Source organism: Psammomys obesus, unplaced genomic scaffold (genome assembly GCF_907164565.1).
Source record: "Psammomys obesus unplaced genomic scaffold, mPsaObe1.curated_primary_1811, whole genome shotgun sequence".
Taxonomy (NCBI): Eukaryota; Metazoa; Chordata; class Mammalia; order Rodentia; family Muridae; genus Psammomys; species Psammomys obesus.
Window position 1 is genome coordinate 30,039,882 of NW_026596034.1, and position 15,075 is coordinate 30,054,956.

At 45.3% G+C, this 15,075-nt stretch overlaps 1 protein-coding gene across 3 annotated transcripts in view; it reads left to right on the plus strand.

Annotated features, from left to right (window-relative positions):
• Wwox (WW domain containing oxidoreductase) overlaps window positions 1-15,075 on the plus strand; it is a 903,057-nt gene that overhangs the window by 37,607 nt on the left and 850,375 nt on the right. For all 3 annotated transcript variants that reach the window (XM_055621458.1, XM_055621459.1, XM_055621460.1), the window contains exon 5: window positions 11,084-11,190. In XM_055621458.1, the coding sequence (XP_055477433.1) occupies window positions 11,084-11,190 (107 nt within the window). The remainder of the gene's footprint in view (window positions 1-11,083; window positions 11,191-15,075) is intronic.

Genomic DNA, 15,075 nt, shown 5'->3' on the forward strand with positions numbered 1-15,075 from the left:
ATAATAGTCAGAATGGAAGGAGTGCCGCCATCAAAGCCTCTCTTCTGGACATGACATGCCTATTGCTTTTGTGAACTTACAGAAGCCATGGCTGCCTGCCGAAGAGCAAGCCAGCCAAAATTCTGCATAGATGAAGGTAGCTGATCTCCAGGCCTCAGCACTTAATGAGGAGCTATGGGCAATTTATAGTTTTGGAGGAGGCAGAATCAGCCTTTCTTGAGCATGTGGCCACTGGTAGAATTCTCATACCCCAGAGGATGGCCCCACATCCATACATATATGAGAAGTACCAACGAGACATACTTACATTATAAAAAATAAAAATAAAATGTCGAAGCCATGGAATGTCTTTGCATGAGCCAGGGCCAGGCCTCTTGTGGCTGGTTCCTGCTCTAAATATTGAAGCAGTCTCAGGAAGCTCAGTGAGAAGTCCTTCCACGCTGCACAGACACTGCACGTTCAAGAGTATAGCCCAGCCCCCTTGGGGATTTCACTGGGTTCTCCTCTGCTCCTGAAGTCTATGGAAGTGACTCCTTTAAAGCACAGAGGGCCACGCTCCAGGGCAAATCTTCTCAACATACCAGAAGGCAATTTTTTGAGGGTCTAGAAATAGAAGTGTGTGCACGCATGGGTGTGTGCATGTTGAATGTGTACATACAAGTGTGTGTGTGTGTGTGTGTGCATGTGTGTGGGTGTTGAAATAGAAGCCTGAGCTGAAAAGAACATAAACTCCTTTGTACTCTATGAAATCCTGGGTCCATGGTACCCCAGTTATCTTTTTTTGTTTGTTTGTTTATTTGTTTTTGTTTTTCAAGACAGGGTTTCTCTGTGTAGCCTGGGATGTTCTGGACTCGCTTTGTAGATCAGGCTGGCCTCAATCACACAGTGATCTACCTATCCTGAGTATCCCCACTTATCTTAATGCCAGTGAGCCAAAGAAAGCTGTCTTGCCAAGGCATGGCGTTCAGCATATAAAAGGTGGGTTTGAAAACATTTTTCACCAGGAGGCCCTTGTCCTCTTTGATTTTTGTCCTGCTTTTAATTAATTGTCTTCGGGCTCTGGAACATGTTTATTATGCTGCCACGTGTAATTTGCTTAAAGAACAACAGACTACAAGCCACTGTGGTGTCACTATTTTTTTTTTTTTTTTTTTTTTGGAGCAGGAAGTGAGCAGTGGCTACGTGGACCTGATTTTATCAGGACATCCCTTTTATGTTTGTGTTCAAAAGCCTTTAGGAGCTAAAGGGAAGAAAATGTGCTCCTCCTGGGCCTGCAGTGTTGACACTGCACACAGTAGTTGTTGGATGACGGAAAGGGGCTAAATTCAGTCTGAAAAGCTGTCACCATCTTTTGGAAGAAGGTGCAGAAGGACTTCACTTCTGTGGATTCGTTGTCGCCCCTCGTAGGCCTTACACCGAGAACTGTTTCTGAAGCCAGTCGTGAAGTGGTGTTAATTCTGTGCTCCGTGATGGCATGTTAAAGAGTAGAAAACTTGACAGAACTGGGGGTAGATTGCATGAAGCGGGTATGTCGGTGTCCTAGGGTAGCTGTAGAGGCTTTCACCCAGATGTGGAAGACACTTGAAAACATGCCCGACGTTGAAGCATGAGCGGCGGGAAGCACTCTTCTTTGAGAGAGAGCCTTGAGCTGTACAAGAGGCAAGCACAGAGGATAGCGACGGCCACAGCTATGTTAGCCACACGTGGCGTGCAGCAGGTTCTACAACCACACCGACCATGTCATCCGGCAGAGGGTGTGCTTGGTGAGAGGCCGGTGGGGTGTTCCACAGCGGGTCCTCCTCCCTCACGGATTCCTGTTTAAGTTCCTGCCAGGAACCCTGCAGCAGTGCCTCTTGACCGGCAACTTCTTGAGATGAGGAGGGCACAGCTCTGAGTGTGTCTGTGAGAGTGTGTTCCACAAGAACCTTTCAAGTAGGGAGACCCCCGCCATGAAGGCGAACAGCACCCCTCCCCCCTAGACTGAGGATCTGGGTGGAAAAAGTTGGGGGGGAGCCCACTCCCAGGGGTGTTCTCTTTCTGTTTTCTGGCTACCAGGATGTGAGCTGCTTTGTTCCTCTGTGCCCTCCCACCGTGATGGAGTGAAACTTCAGATTGTGAGCTGACATAAGTCACTTTCTCCTTGGGTCACTGTCCTCTCAGGTGCTTTCACCAGTGATAACAAGTAGCTTGACCTATACAGACCCTAAAGGAAGGGGAACCCTGCCTTATAAAAAAAAAAAAAGGCCTGTTTTCATGCTATACATGCAGTAATTTTCCTACTCTTCAGATAGCAGCTGGGTCTGCTACAATTCATGTATCCAATGACCCAGAATTTTAGCATAGGTCCCACAGGGCTCAGTACTATGAATTGCCCTTGCTTCAGATGCCCAATTCCAAGTCCTAGATTGTCACCTGAACTTCTAAGTGACTGTCTACAAAAGGAGTGTCCCTACATCCTCTTCCTTGAGTTGGATAGTTTGGTACAGTGACTCAGACAAGTCAACGGAACATCTTCTTATGTCTATCTACCACGTTGTTACGAAGGCTATTAAAGAGTGCAGCCAAGTGAGGAGGTTCTTGGGTGAATTATCAGGCATGGGGTTCTGTGCCCTTCTGGATCTTCATCTCCCTCTGTCTCTGTGCATTTACAAACTTAGAAGTTAGCTGTGCTCTTCATAGAGGTGTCATTATGCAGGCACAGTTGGGTATATATTTTGTATATATTTGGTTGGTATATATTTAGTGTCTAGCCTCTTCTTCCTGGAGATGTGAGGTATAAGAACTCAGGAAGCTGGGGATCCTGAATATTCCAACCCCCTAATCACATTTCCAGGCATCCAACCCCCAACTTCCAAGACTCATTTCCTGAGTGTAAACCCAGTGTCAAGTGTCAGGGTACTAAACATCGCTGAGAGGGACCCCTCTAGCCTCGGTCACACAGGGGATTCCCAAGGTTTTGAACAGAGATCAATGCCCTTGTTTGCCCAAAAGCAGTTCGAGGGGGAACAGGTTAATTCTGCTTAACCGAAGGTTACAGTCCATCACTGAAGGAAGTCAAGGCAGGGACTCAAGGAAGAAGCTAGAGTTAGGAACTGAAGCAGAGACCATGTAGGAACGCTGGCCTGCTGATACCTGCTTTTCCTAGATAGCTCAGCCTACCCTGCCTGGGAATGTTACTGACAACAGTGGTCGGAGGCCTCTGCGGGCCCTAATCAGTTATCAGTGAAGACACGCTCACAGGCCAGCCTGACGGAGGCAGTTCTTCGGATGAGGTTTCCTCTTCCAGGTCTGTCAGGTTGACAGTCAACATGAGCCTTCATGGCCATGTGTGTATATGTGTATATCACAGTGCCACATGCTGCTACTGACAACGTACTCTTGGTAGTTCAGGGTCCAGATGGTGGGGTGTGTCTCCTCTGAACTTTGGCTATACTGTCTGTCAGGACCCCTTGATTTTATAAATGCCTTTACCTCTGTGTTCATTGTTTGCCTCTTGTGGAAAAGGATGACAACACTTCCAGGGTTTCCTTCAAGCGCTTCTTAGAATCCCTGTGTTGTATACAGTCATTGGCATGGAGCCCGGCAGCCAGTAACCATCCTGGCTCCTCCTCCTCACCTGGATGCTTCCGTGGTCTTCTCTTCGTGACAGACTGCTTAAAGCATACTTGATGTTTCAATTGGCTCCTCCCGTTCTTATCTGCCTTGATTGCTCTGTATTAAAATTCATAAAGACCCATAAATTATCAATTAGATGTCATTCAGTGGGTTATTTTTAGTTCTTACTGTAACAGGCGTACATGCGCGTGTTAAAAATTGAAGTGGCATGCGCTGTAACGTGTACAGTAAACCTTCCTTGCTCCCAAACAACTGCCCTCTCTCAGAGTAGTCGGTGCCAGTGCTGTTCACACCCATGCCGTCTTCACTTGTGTTGCGTTTTGCAGGCCATTCTGTGCTTTTTGTGTGTGATGCTGTGCGTTGAACTCAAAGCCCTTGCACATTTAAGCAAGTGTTCTACCACTGAGCTATATTCCCGGCCTAGCCCAACTTCATCTTTGCCCCCAGTGTTGGGGGTTGAAGGTAGAAATTTATGCATGCTAGGCAAGTAGTCTACAACCGAGCTGCAACTGTTGCTGTCCTGCTTAGTTTTTAACGTCAGCTCAGAACAATCTAGGATCTCCAGGGAGGAGGGAAGCTCGGTGGAAGAATTGCCTTGATCAGATTAGCCCTTGTCTATGAGCATGGAGCACGCCCATTTAACACTTGAATGTCCAGTTGCCTTCAGAGGTATCGAGTCAGTTTATGTCCCCTGTCCACTTCATACATGAGCTTGTCTGGTTCCCCCCACGCCCTGACAACTCAGGTGCTCCTCAACATGCCTGCAGTTACGCAATGTGTCTTCATCGGGGCTGTCGGGGACTGTGCTAATTGTGATCTCTGGGCAGTCTTCTCGCTGGGATTCCTAACCAGGACTGTCACTGGCAGGTCAGATGAAAACTCATTCACCCAGCACAGTGGCAGCACTCAGAACCAGCCTGGGGTCAGTTTTGCCTCTTGAGAGATCTCACACAGTCACTTGCAATTTATTATCTAGCACTGTAAAACATTCTGGTGTGGTGCTGCCCAAATCATAGACATTCAGCTTGGGGATGCTGGGAAAAAAAAAAAAAAAAAAAAAAAAAAAAGATTCCCAGTGAACCAATCCATTTCCCACCTGTGTGTTTTCATCTCCTGAACTGGTCTCTTTCTTTTGGTGTGTTGTGAAAGGTGTTGAGGAAGCATTGCACTTTGGGAAGGTACTCCTCATTGGCTGTATTTGATGCCTCATCTTCAAGGCATGGCTGCCCTTGAGTTATTTTCTCTGGAGAGATTGCATGTTTTGTAATTTCTTAAGAGCTGGCAGCTGTGGATTCTGTTTGCTAGGAGTGACGTGTGAGACTTTGGAATTCAGCGGTATGGAATTGAAACAGTACAGATGGTAAGCAAGAGCATGCACGGAGTTGTTCATGGAGTTAGGGTAACTACAGAATGAGCAAAGCAGGTTATCACTGCCTCTTGGCTTTGTCTTCATCACTGGGATGACTGTGTATCCCGGAATCTCCTCTACAGTGCCTTAGGAGAGTTGGGTTTCAGTGACTCAGTCAGTGCCATCTCATTTTAATTCCATTTGCATTAGTCAGATCTGTTTGGAAAGTGTGGTTCTTGTAGATTTAGGAGAACATAAGGGAAACACACATCCTTAAAACTGCCAGGTTTTTTTGTTTGTTTGTTTTTGTTCTTTTTTGGTGTTGAGGCTTGAACTCAGAGCCTCACACACAGGATAGGCAAGCAATCTACTGCTGAGTGACACCCCTAGCCCAAGCTAGTGGTTTATTCATGCATAAACAATGCAGGCTGGAGAGATGGCTTAGTGGATTAATGTGTTTGTCATGAAAGGGTGACGACCTGAGTTTGAATTTCAAGAACCCACATAAAAACTGGGTGGCTCTGAGCATCCATAACTCCAGTACTCCTATGGTTAGATGGGAGGCAGAAATGGGAGGACCCCTGGAGGCTCCTGGGCCAGCTAGCAGCTAGCCTGGCATACACAGTCATCAGTAGAGACCTTGCCCATGAACAGACCTGAGGCTGTCTTTGGAACAACACATGCTGTATTGTGTGTGTGCACACTCACCCACCCACATCCAAACCAAACAACAACTCCCCAGCTCTGAATTGTCCCCAGATCTAACTTCACCTGAAAGGCGCAGGCTCATTTTCCTGCTCTGCCCAGAATGGAGACCTGTTGGGGCAGATTCTCTGGCTCTTTGGTTCCTGCCTCAGTGGTCCATTCTTGGTGTAGTGTACATTGGGTAGTGGACCGCCATTTCTGGGATCTTTTAATGGAGTACAGTTGCAAGTAGTGTTTGTCTCCAGTGTTTTACAATTATAAATTAATAATAACAACCCATTAGAAATTACTGGTGTCGTAAGTCCCAACTCCTTTGGGCATCTTAATAAAAATGATAATTAAAACCATAATTTACAGTAAATGGGGATACTGCCCAAGTACATCCACAATATGGAAGAAATTAAAAATCTCCAACCAGAAAGAATATTCCTGGCACTGTGGAGGAATCTGCCTTGTTCTTTGAGCCCATGTCCACGACACCTCATCAGGGCTTGTTGGTTCTGGCTTCCCACCCTAGAGCCTTTTGTGCTTGTGGAACCTGTGGGCAATTCTGTGCCCATCTGTATGGTCACCTGCTCTGAACACAAACCCATCCCTCCCTGTGTGTTTTCTGTCCATGCAAACAAGTGGCCAGGCTCGCGCACATCCCTCAGAAACCTCCAGTACCTCCTGGATGCCCACCTGATCCTATATTTAGACAATTGCCATGCTTTGTAGATTTTTCCATCTTCCAAGTGTTCTTCTAATTTATGCATTTAGCCACTCAGCCTAAGAGGGTTCTTTGTCCCCACCTGGCTGTTCACAGCGATGCCCTGTTTATATTTACTCTATCATCTTCATGGCCACTGGAGGGGCTTTAACTAGATAAAACAACAACAGTGCTAACTCACAGTGTTATACTCTGTCCACTCTTTTCCTGAACATCCTCCTGTCCATTGGTATGCATGGTTCAGTCTTCCTTTCTCTAGAATGTTTCTGTGAGGCCATCCCTGGTCTTTTGTTATTCCTGGCATCTTTTCATATGTCTGATTCTTCCTTATCTCCTTCAGTCCTGATGTAGTTCTTGGCCCAGGGTTCGTGCTGCCGTGTAATCACACACTGTGATGCCCTGTTTTGTCGGTCTGTGTGTACCTGCCTGAGCAGAGCTGACTACCGCTGCTGGCTTTATCTAGGCATAGCCGGAGTACTGAACTCTTGCTTGGCACAGTAGGCCTTGGAATGACTTAAATAAAATCTCAAACAGATCAACAGGAAATATTCTTAAAGTGAGGGCACATTAATTTCCTTGTGGTTCTGGCCATATATCTACCCGACAGGGAGCACCTTAGGGGATGAAGAGTTTTCACTGGCTCATGGTCATGCAACAAGGGTGTGAGTGGTAGGGTATGTGTGCATAGGCAGGAAGCAGGGAGAGATGGGTGCTCTCACGCTCAGCTTACTTCTTCCCTTTCTTTCTCTCCAGGGTCCTGGCCCACGCAGATACCGCTCATATTTAGGCTGGGTCATCACACGTCAGTCACATCATCTAGACATTTTTCTCACTGACATGCCCATGTCTCCTAGGTGACTGTTGATCCTGTCAAGTTGACGGTATTAGCAATCACAGGTGGTTAGGCATAGTGTGCATGCCTGTATTTCTAGCTCTTAGGAGGCGGAGGCAGGAGGATCATGAGTTAGAGACCAGCCTTGGGGTGTCACAATAACTTTGGGTTAACGACAACAACAGATCTGGATGATCTGAACAGAACCAGATTCGGGCATCTGGTTCCGTAGTGACCGCCTAGGAAATTCGGGCATGGGTGGTAGTTTGCCGTGGCTGACCTAAGATGCTAATCCTCAGTTTGGTGGGTGCCTCTTCATTCAATTGGCTGTCATCAGATGTGGTTAGAGCCCCAGTAGCTCTATCATAAGCTCCTTTAGAAATGTTTGACCGTGACGCTAATTCAGTTAGGAAGAAAAGGACTAAAGTGAGAGGGAGAAAAAGAGGAAGGAAGGGACAGTAAGTGGGGTGGGGTGGGAGAGGAGGAACAAGAGGATGGAAAAGGCGGATGAAGACATCCAGGCAAATAGAACAGTTTGTGTTCTTGATTTGTTCTATAATTAGCCATTTTTTAACTTCTATTTCAGAGAATTAAATTTGGGAGTCTATTTTCTATGTTAGTTGTTTGTGTTTAATACTGAAAACCTGAAACCATAAAGTATTAAATCCCCATGGGCACTTAGCTCTTCTGACCGGATCTCCTATTGCAGATTCGAGGAAACCTTGCTGCCCATTGTTTAAAAATGCCTTCCATTATTTATTCTCTTCATATTATTAGTGTTAAATATTCTCCTGCACCCACTGGCCATCTCCTCATGGTTAAGCTGCTGCAATTTAAACATTGTCATGAAGTTAATTTTTTATAAGATGAATCAGGTTATTAAATTTAGTAAACCATTGCCTTCATTATTTTGCACCAACTTTGGCACCATGCAGGATTGGCTTAGCACTACTACATTTAGCTAATTAAGCTGGCCATCAGCCGCAGCGTTACGAGCGTGAGGGATGCTGTCCTCATGGGTTTTATCCAGGACTTAGCAGTAGGTAATGTTATTAGACTTTTTTTTTTTTTTAATTTATAAAACTCCATACTCTGGAGATGTGGTTTGCTATAAACGTGTTATTGTCCTTGCTGTTAAACCATCATCTTTGAAATATCTCCTGCTTTGTTTTTGCTCCAAAGGCGGTTGTAAAGGATTAGAAAATGGACTTGTCCGCTGTAGCTTTGACAACTTGACTAGCCCTGTGTACAGCTCTGTTTAGATAAAGGGAGATGTGAGGCTCAGAGAATAACTTTACAAGACCCGGAGACAGATGGCTTAGCCATACCTCTAGTCAAGACTTACGTGAGGGAGAGAAGGTACATGCCTGCCCCCACAGCCTGTTGCTGCCATCACATTAGATGCACTCACAGCTTTCAGGAATACGGAGCCCTGTGCTGTGGGTCATTTTGTCAAGTGAGATAGCCTGCTCTAACAGGTTTGTTTGGGAAAATAAAAGGTGATGGGAAAGGTTATATTTCCTCACTGCGGATTTCTGGGCAGAGTCATTCCAAACTGTAGTAAGTAGTGTTTTGACAGGATTTTCATATTCAGTCTTTATTAAAAAGCAAGTTACAAGTTCATTAGGGCTGTTGTACAAAAGAAGATGGATTATTTCAAAGCTCTACAGCACTGTGGCCTGTTAGCAGGCTGCATGAACCATCCACTCCTTAGTGAGTGCTTCTGGGATACAGAGATGGCAAGGCAAGAAGACAGTTGTTTATTGCTAATTTGGAGAATCTTGCCTGGCCTAGCATCATGCCAACCTCCTTTCCATCCAGAAATAATACAGCTGTTTTAGGGTGGCACACGTCTGTAATCCCAGCACTCAGGAGGTAGAGTTCAGAGAACTGGAGTTTGAGGCCAGCCTAGCTACATAGTGAGTTTGAAGCCTTCCAGGATGCATAGCAAGAACTTTTCTCAATCCAAACATATCCCCTTGATATGTTTTTTAAAGATGATTTGACATGTGGATTCAATTTTTTTTTTAAATATGTAGGATCTTTGAATTTTCCAGTTTATCCTCATGACATTTCTTTCAGAAGTATTTTCCTAGGAGTTTGCCTTTTAAAAACTTAACCTTATAAATTTATCATCCTAAAGTAATTGAACATTTCATAAAATCTTTAATAATTCTTTTATGTTAATATTTAAAATTTAGGAAAATGCTCTACAGGAACTGAACCTGCTCCCGTGTATGACTGATGGTTGGGGGGACGACTCTCCTCGAAGCCAGTATTGCATTTTACAGAGACTTCACTTATTTATTTTTTAAAGATTTGTTTATTTTTATTTTATGTGTGATTATCTTGCCTGAATATATGTATGTGTACCATGTGTGTGCCTGGGGTCCATGGAGATCAGCAGAAGGCATTGGGTCCCCTGAAGCTGGAGTTAGAGATGGTTATGAGTTGCTCTGTGGGTACTGGACACTGAACCTGGGTCTCTGCAAGGACGTCCTGTGCTCTTAACCCCTAGGCCAGCTCTCCAGATCCTATTTATGTATGTTACATTATGTTTGTGTGTGTGTGAGTATGGCTTTGTGCGCATGAGTATAGTCACACATAGAGGCTACAATAGGACATCCGATCCCCCAGGCCAGGAGTTACAAGTGTCTCTGAGCTTCCTGATGTGGGTGCTGGGAACGAACTTAGTCCTTTGGGAGAGCAGCAAGTGCTCTCAACTGCTCTCTCTAGCTCCCTTTTCCTGGAAATTTTAACCACAATGCATTTAGCCACTATTTCTGATACCATCGTGAATGGTATGCATTTGTTTCTGTTTTTCTCTCTTCTGGTCTTTTGTAACATCTTGTTCTCCTGTGTGTCTTACTATTTTAGGCTTTCACTCCAGAGAAATAGTTGGAGAGATGATTGAGGCTCTGGATGGTGGCTTCTTTCTCTAGAGAGAATTATCATTATCATTTGCTTTGCAGTTAGACAGGGCCAGGGCACTTTAATCGATTCAGAAACTTAAGTGCCCACGGCTGAGCTTCCTGAAAGGTTGGCCAGTCTCTGGTTCTCCTTTGAGGCAGTATTTTTGGTGTATGTACCAGGACCCTTGCTTTTGAACCCTAGGCTTACATTTTTATCTTTCTCTGCCTCTCAGGGTGCCACTAGCTCAGCCTGTCTTCTGTCTCTCTATTTCGAGAGAACTGGAATAGGACATGAATAGCATCCCATAGTCCTGCAGTGTGCTGCTTCAGCTTCCCAGACCTTGGCCTCACTTGTACCATCGTATTTCTGTGATATTTTCAAAGAAAGACGTGTGTGTGCATGCATGTGCTCTGACATATGCGTATGCCTTCACACACACACACACACACAATTCTCTGAATGTTTCCTAGCTGTTCTCACCAGGAAGGTAAGGGGGAGGGCCTAGGACACACAGACTGCCACAATTGCTGGATGTGTAAGTTCTGGAAACATTCCTCACAGAGCAGAGCCCAGGGGCCTCTTTAAACAGAGTGTCTAGGGGTGGTAGCGAGGCTGTGGGTGTGGCCTGAACTCTCATGGACCGGGCCTTCGTCCTTGATGTAGCCGCATCCTTTGGGGGCAGCTTCCTCACAGCTTGCTGTTGACCTGCTTGGTCAGCCTGGCTCTGCTGTGTGTCTGAAGTAAGACATTTTATCTATCATGTCACTGAAGCCGCCAAGCATCCATTGCACACTTTCACCCGCTGTAAATGTCTCCTGACCTGTCTGCCGTCCCCTGTGGCACAGAATCACCTCTGGTTGAGAACCGCTCGGTTCTGTCAGTGGGGTCCACTAACAGCCCTACATGACTCACGTGTTGACACAAGCATTGTTTCTAATGTGGACTTTTTTTTAAACTGCAGGGTTCGAAACCGCCAAGTCCTTTGCCCTCCACGGTGCGCACGTGATTCTGGCCTGTAGGAACATGGGCAGAGCCAACGAAGCCGTGACCCGCATTCTGGAGGAGTGGGTAAGTGCTTGGCTGCTTGTGTCTTAATCGTCAGACTCATACACCAGGCTGAGTGCACGCTGGCTTAGGCACAGTGCCTAAAGTTTATTGCTCTCGGAATGCCTTCCTTGTTTTCAGAGTCGTCTTCACATTGTTTACTCTGCGAAGGAAAGGATGAGTGAGGCAGCTATTACCCATGCGTTTGTTTATAGTTCGCTGCCAGTGTCATGTGCTTGATTACTTAGAGATTTGAGAATGTTTACTTATTTAAATCTTTTATTAAGAGAAATAAAACGTAGCCAATGCCCGTGCATGTGGTTGGAGTGTGTGTGTGTGTGTGTGTGTGTGTGTGTGCGCGCGCGCGCGTGTGCGCGCGCGCACACGTGCTCATATGGCATTGTTTAGCCATTTCTACAGTCATTTATTTATTTGTTGGTTTGTTTATTTTAATTTTCACAGTCTTACAATGTATGTTGTTCATTTTAGTCTTTTTCATCCCCCCAATTACCCTTTAATCCCCCCTCCTCCAGCTAAAACCCTTCTTCCCTGTGGATCCGAATTGACTTCATGAAGTTAGGTAGTAGGCTGGGCAAACAGCATGGGAGATGCCACTGAGCAGTAGCAAGGGCATGTTCAGACACAGAAGAAGGGTCCACCCCCCAAATTCAAGGACCCTCAGAGAGTCACAAGGAAAAGAGATGTTAACACCTAAGATGAGTCTTGTTTTCCTGCAGAAAGAGAGGGTAAAAAGGAAAAGTCCTTCCTGATCCTTGAGAGGTAGACATTCTTGACTGTTTCTTTCTTGCGCACCCCTCCAAGTAAAAGGTTTCAACTCCAAGTGAACAAGTGCACACACTCTGATCTGTGCTTGGATTGTCCCCAAGGCTCTTTCCTTGGGTGTCTATGTAGCTTTTGGGTTAAGCCTTTGCTCCCTGGGGTACAGTTCCTGACAGAAACAAAGGTGGGCAGGGGTATTTGTTTTGACTCAGTATTCAGCCTAGAGCACTGAATCCTTTGCTTTTAGATAGGTGAGGGGAAAAGCCATCTTGGTAGGAGGGTGTGGTGAGGAAGGAAACGAGCCAGAAGGAGGCAGGGAAAAAGAGGGGGGTGGGTAGGGAGGGAAGAAGAGAGTTGGGGGAAAGATTGACTGGGGGTTAAGTGTATTTCTCTAGAACACCTCATGTCCTAATGATCTATATTTTTTTAACTAGGCCCCCCTTTCTGATTTCCAGCACCTCCTAACAGTGCCATCAGATTCTGTATCAATCAATAAACCTATCCATCCATGAAGTCAGAATCCTTGTAATCTGATTTCATCCCCCAAAGGCTCCACATAGGAGCATTGCTGCATCGGGAATAAAGCCTTCATACACGCGCCTTTGGGGGACAGCGCAACTCCAAACTCTTCAAGCTCAATCTCTTTAATAGTTGCATGCTATTCCAGCCCGTGCTTATGCATTCAGTTAGCCAGGGTCCCGTTTGGGGAGATGAAGGTTGTTAGCATGCTTGTGCTATTACAAGTGATCCAGTGTCACGCTGTCTCCTGCATCAGACTTTCTTGTAATTTCACATGAAACTAGGTCTAAAGTATGCATACCTTTTCCAATATTTAAGTCTCTGAGCTTACCCATGGGGCTGAACCATGCGATTCACTGGGCTACATGTGCCGTTAAAATGTTGGTGGCCTGTTTGTTGCTGCAGTGTCCTTTCCTGTTGATTCTGTAGAAGAGTTCACCTGGTATCTCAAGGATGGTCAGGCCTTTTAGATTTTGCTTGACTGAATGCTGTGTTTTAAATTGGAACAGTACTGTGCTTGCTTCGGCAGCACATACACTAAAATTGGAACGATAAATTGGAATAGTACAATTCCACTGACTTCAGTGACTACGCTTAGCATACTATACAAGGATATTAATGTTGAAGCTGGTCCTCAAAGGGAAAGGAAAAACAAAATTGTGTTTCATCTTTGAACTGATCTTTTTCTTATAATACACTGTAGATGGGAACAGACTCATCTGTGTCTATCCCATTTTGATATATTTATATATATATATGTATACATAGATAGATATATGTCTATAAATATCAAACATATGTATATTTTTTTGTTTTGGTTTTGGTTTTTTGAGACAGGATCTCTCTGTGTAGCCCTGCCTGTTCTGGAACTCCCTCTGTAGACTAGGCTAGCCTCAAATTCACAGAGATCTACCTGTCTCTGCCTCTCAAGAGCTGGAATTAAAGGTGTGCTCCACTACCACCTGTCTCCATTTTGATATCTTAACTGTCTGCCCTTTATTTCCATCTATCCATTTGTTTATTTGTTATATATTTAAATCTACCATCTATCTCTTACCTATCAATTATGTATCATCTGTATCTATCATCTATCTATTGTCTATCTGTCATCTAACTCTTTGATCTATCAGTTACCTACAAGTCTTTCCATTTATCTGTCATCTATCTCTATTGCCATCTCTCTTTTTCAGGCAGGACCTCACTGTGTAGCTCAGGCTGGCTTTAAACTCACAGTATTCATTGTGCCTCCGCCTCCTGAGTTCTGGAGCCACCACACTTGTCTTGATTCCACTATTACTTGACACATAGAGGCAGAAATTCCTGGATCTAACCTAGTGAGCTGTAGGTCCCTGGGCAAGTCGGTTAGTACACCCAGCACATCTCTAATGAAGAAGGTTTAACAAGATGATCTCAGAGACCCAGCATTTCCCCTCTTCCTTTCATGATAGGCCGTAGCTGTGTCCCTGTGAGTCAGCTTTGCGACCCATCACCAAACAGTTCCTTGATGAGGAGTAGCAATCCTGGAGGAATGATTATCTGGAAATAGTCAAGTGAGGGACCTGGGAACAGGAAATGCTAGTGGAAACAAATGTATCCCATGCAGTTTCAAACATCGTAATTGCATCACGGAGGGTTTGGACTATAGAAACGCAACTCTTTCATCATACCTCACTGGTGTACTTATTCCCCTTGTATTCCTTACTGCCCTGAGACTGTGATTACAGAGGACCGGATTTAGCCCCTAAAGCCACGGTTACCATTTCCTTTCACTGCCTTCCTTGTCAGTGCAATGTAGAGACCCAGTCTAGTACTGGTCACCTACCTTGTGTTTGGCCCCTACATCTTCCCCTTACTGATCTGATTTTCTTCAGGGCCCTCCTTATTTCACATCTCTGCACAGGGAACGCATCTGACATTTCGGTAAGGATTGTCAAGGTCAGTTTGACCACTGCAGGTTTTCAGTCTGCAAGCCAGCTTGAGTGTGATCATACTTTACCTGAGATGGACCGTATCTGTACCTGGCTGGGATTGTGCTGAGACATATTGTCACCCTGTGGGAGGTTCTGAGTGCTCCAGGGTTGTTTTTTTGTTGCAGTAAGAGCTCATTCAGAAGTCCCTGGGCATTCTGGCTCCTCATTGAACCCCAGGTGTCAAGGCTCTGTGGGTGTCTTTAGCTCAGATCTGGAGATGGAGTTGGTTTCTTCTTCCATTGAGCTTGATCCCCCCAGCCTGGGCTTTCTCTTCCAAGTTCCACTGTACCTTCCGGAATCTCCATGTTCTCGGGGCTTCATGTCAGTATCTTAGGCAGTGGAATGATTTTTCTCAATTCACAGTCCTCATTCATGGAATCCTTGTCATTTACTGTGTCCAGGCATGGCACATTACAATCAAAAGCCTAACGGAGGAGCCAAAGGACAGCTTTGACAGAACAGGGTAATGTCCAGAGTGATATAGTTTGTGAGCTCAGGGAAAGGGCCCTTGTTTATGCCATCTGCCCTGATGATCAGTTGGTCCCTTCTCCCCCTTATCTGAGTGTCACATCCTTAACTGGCAGTCTTTGCTATAGATCCTTTGGTGATTCCCAAATGGTTCCTTTTAGGACCAGTCATA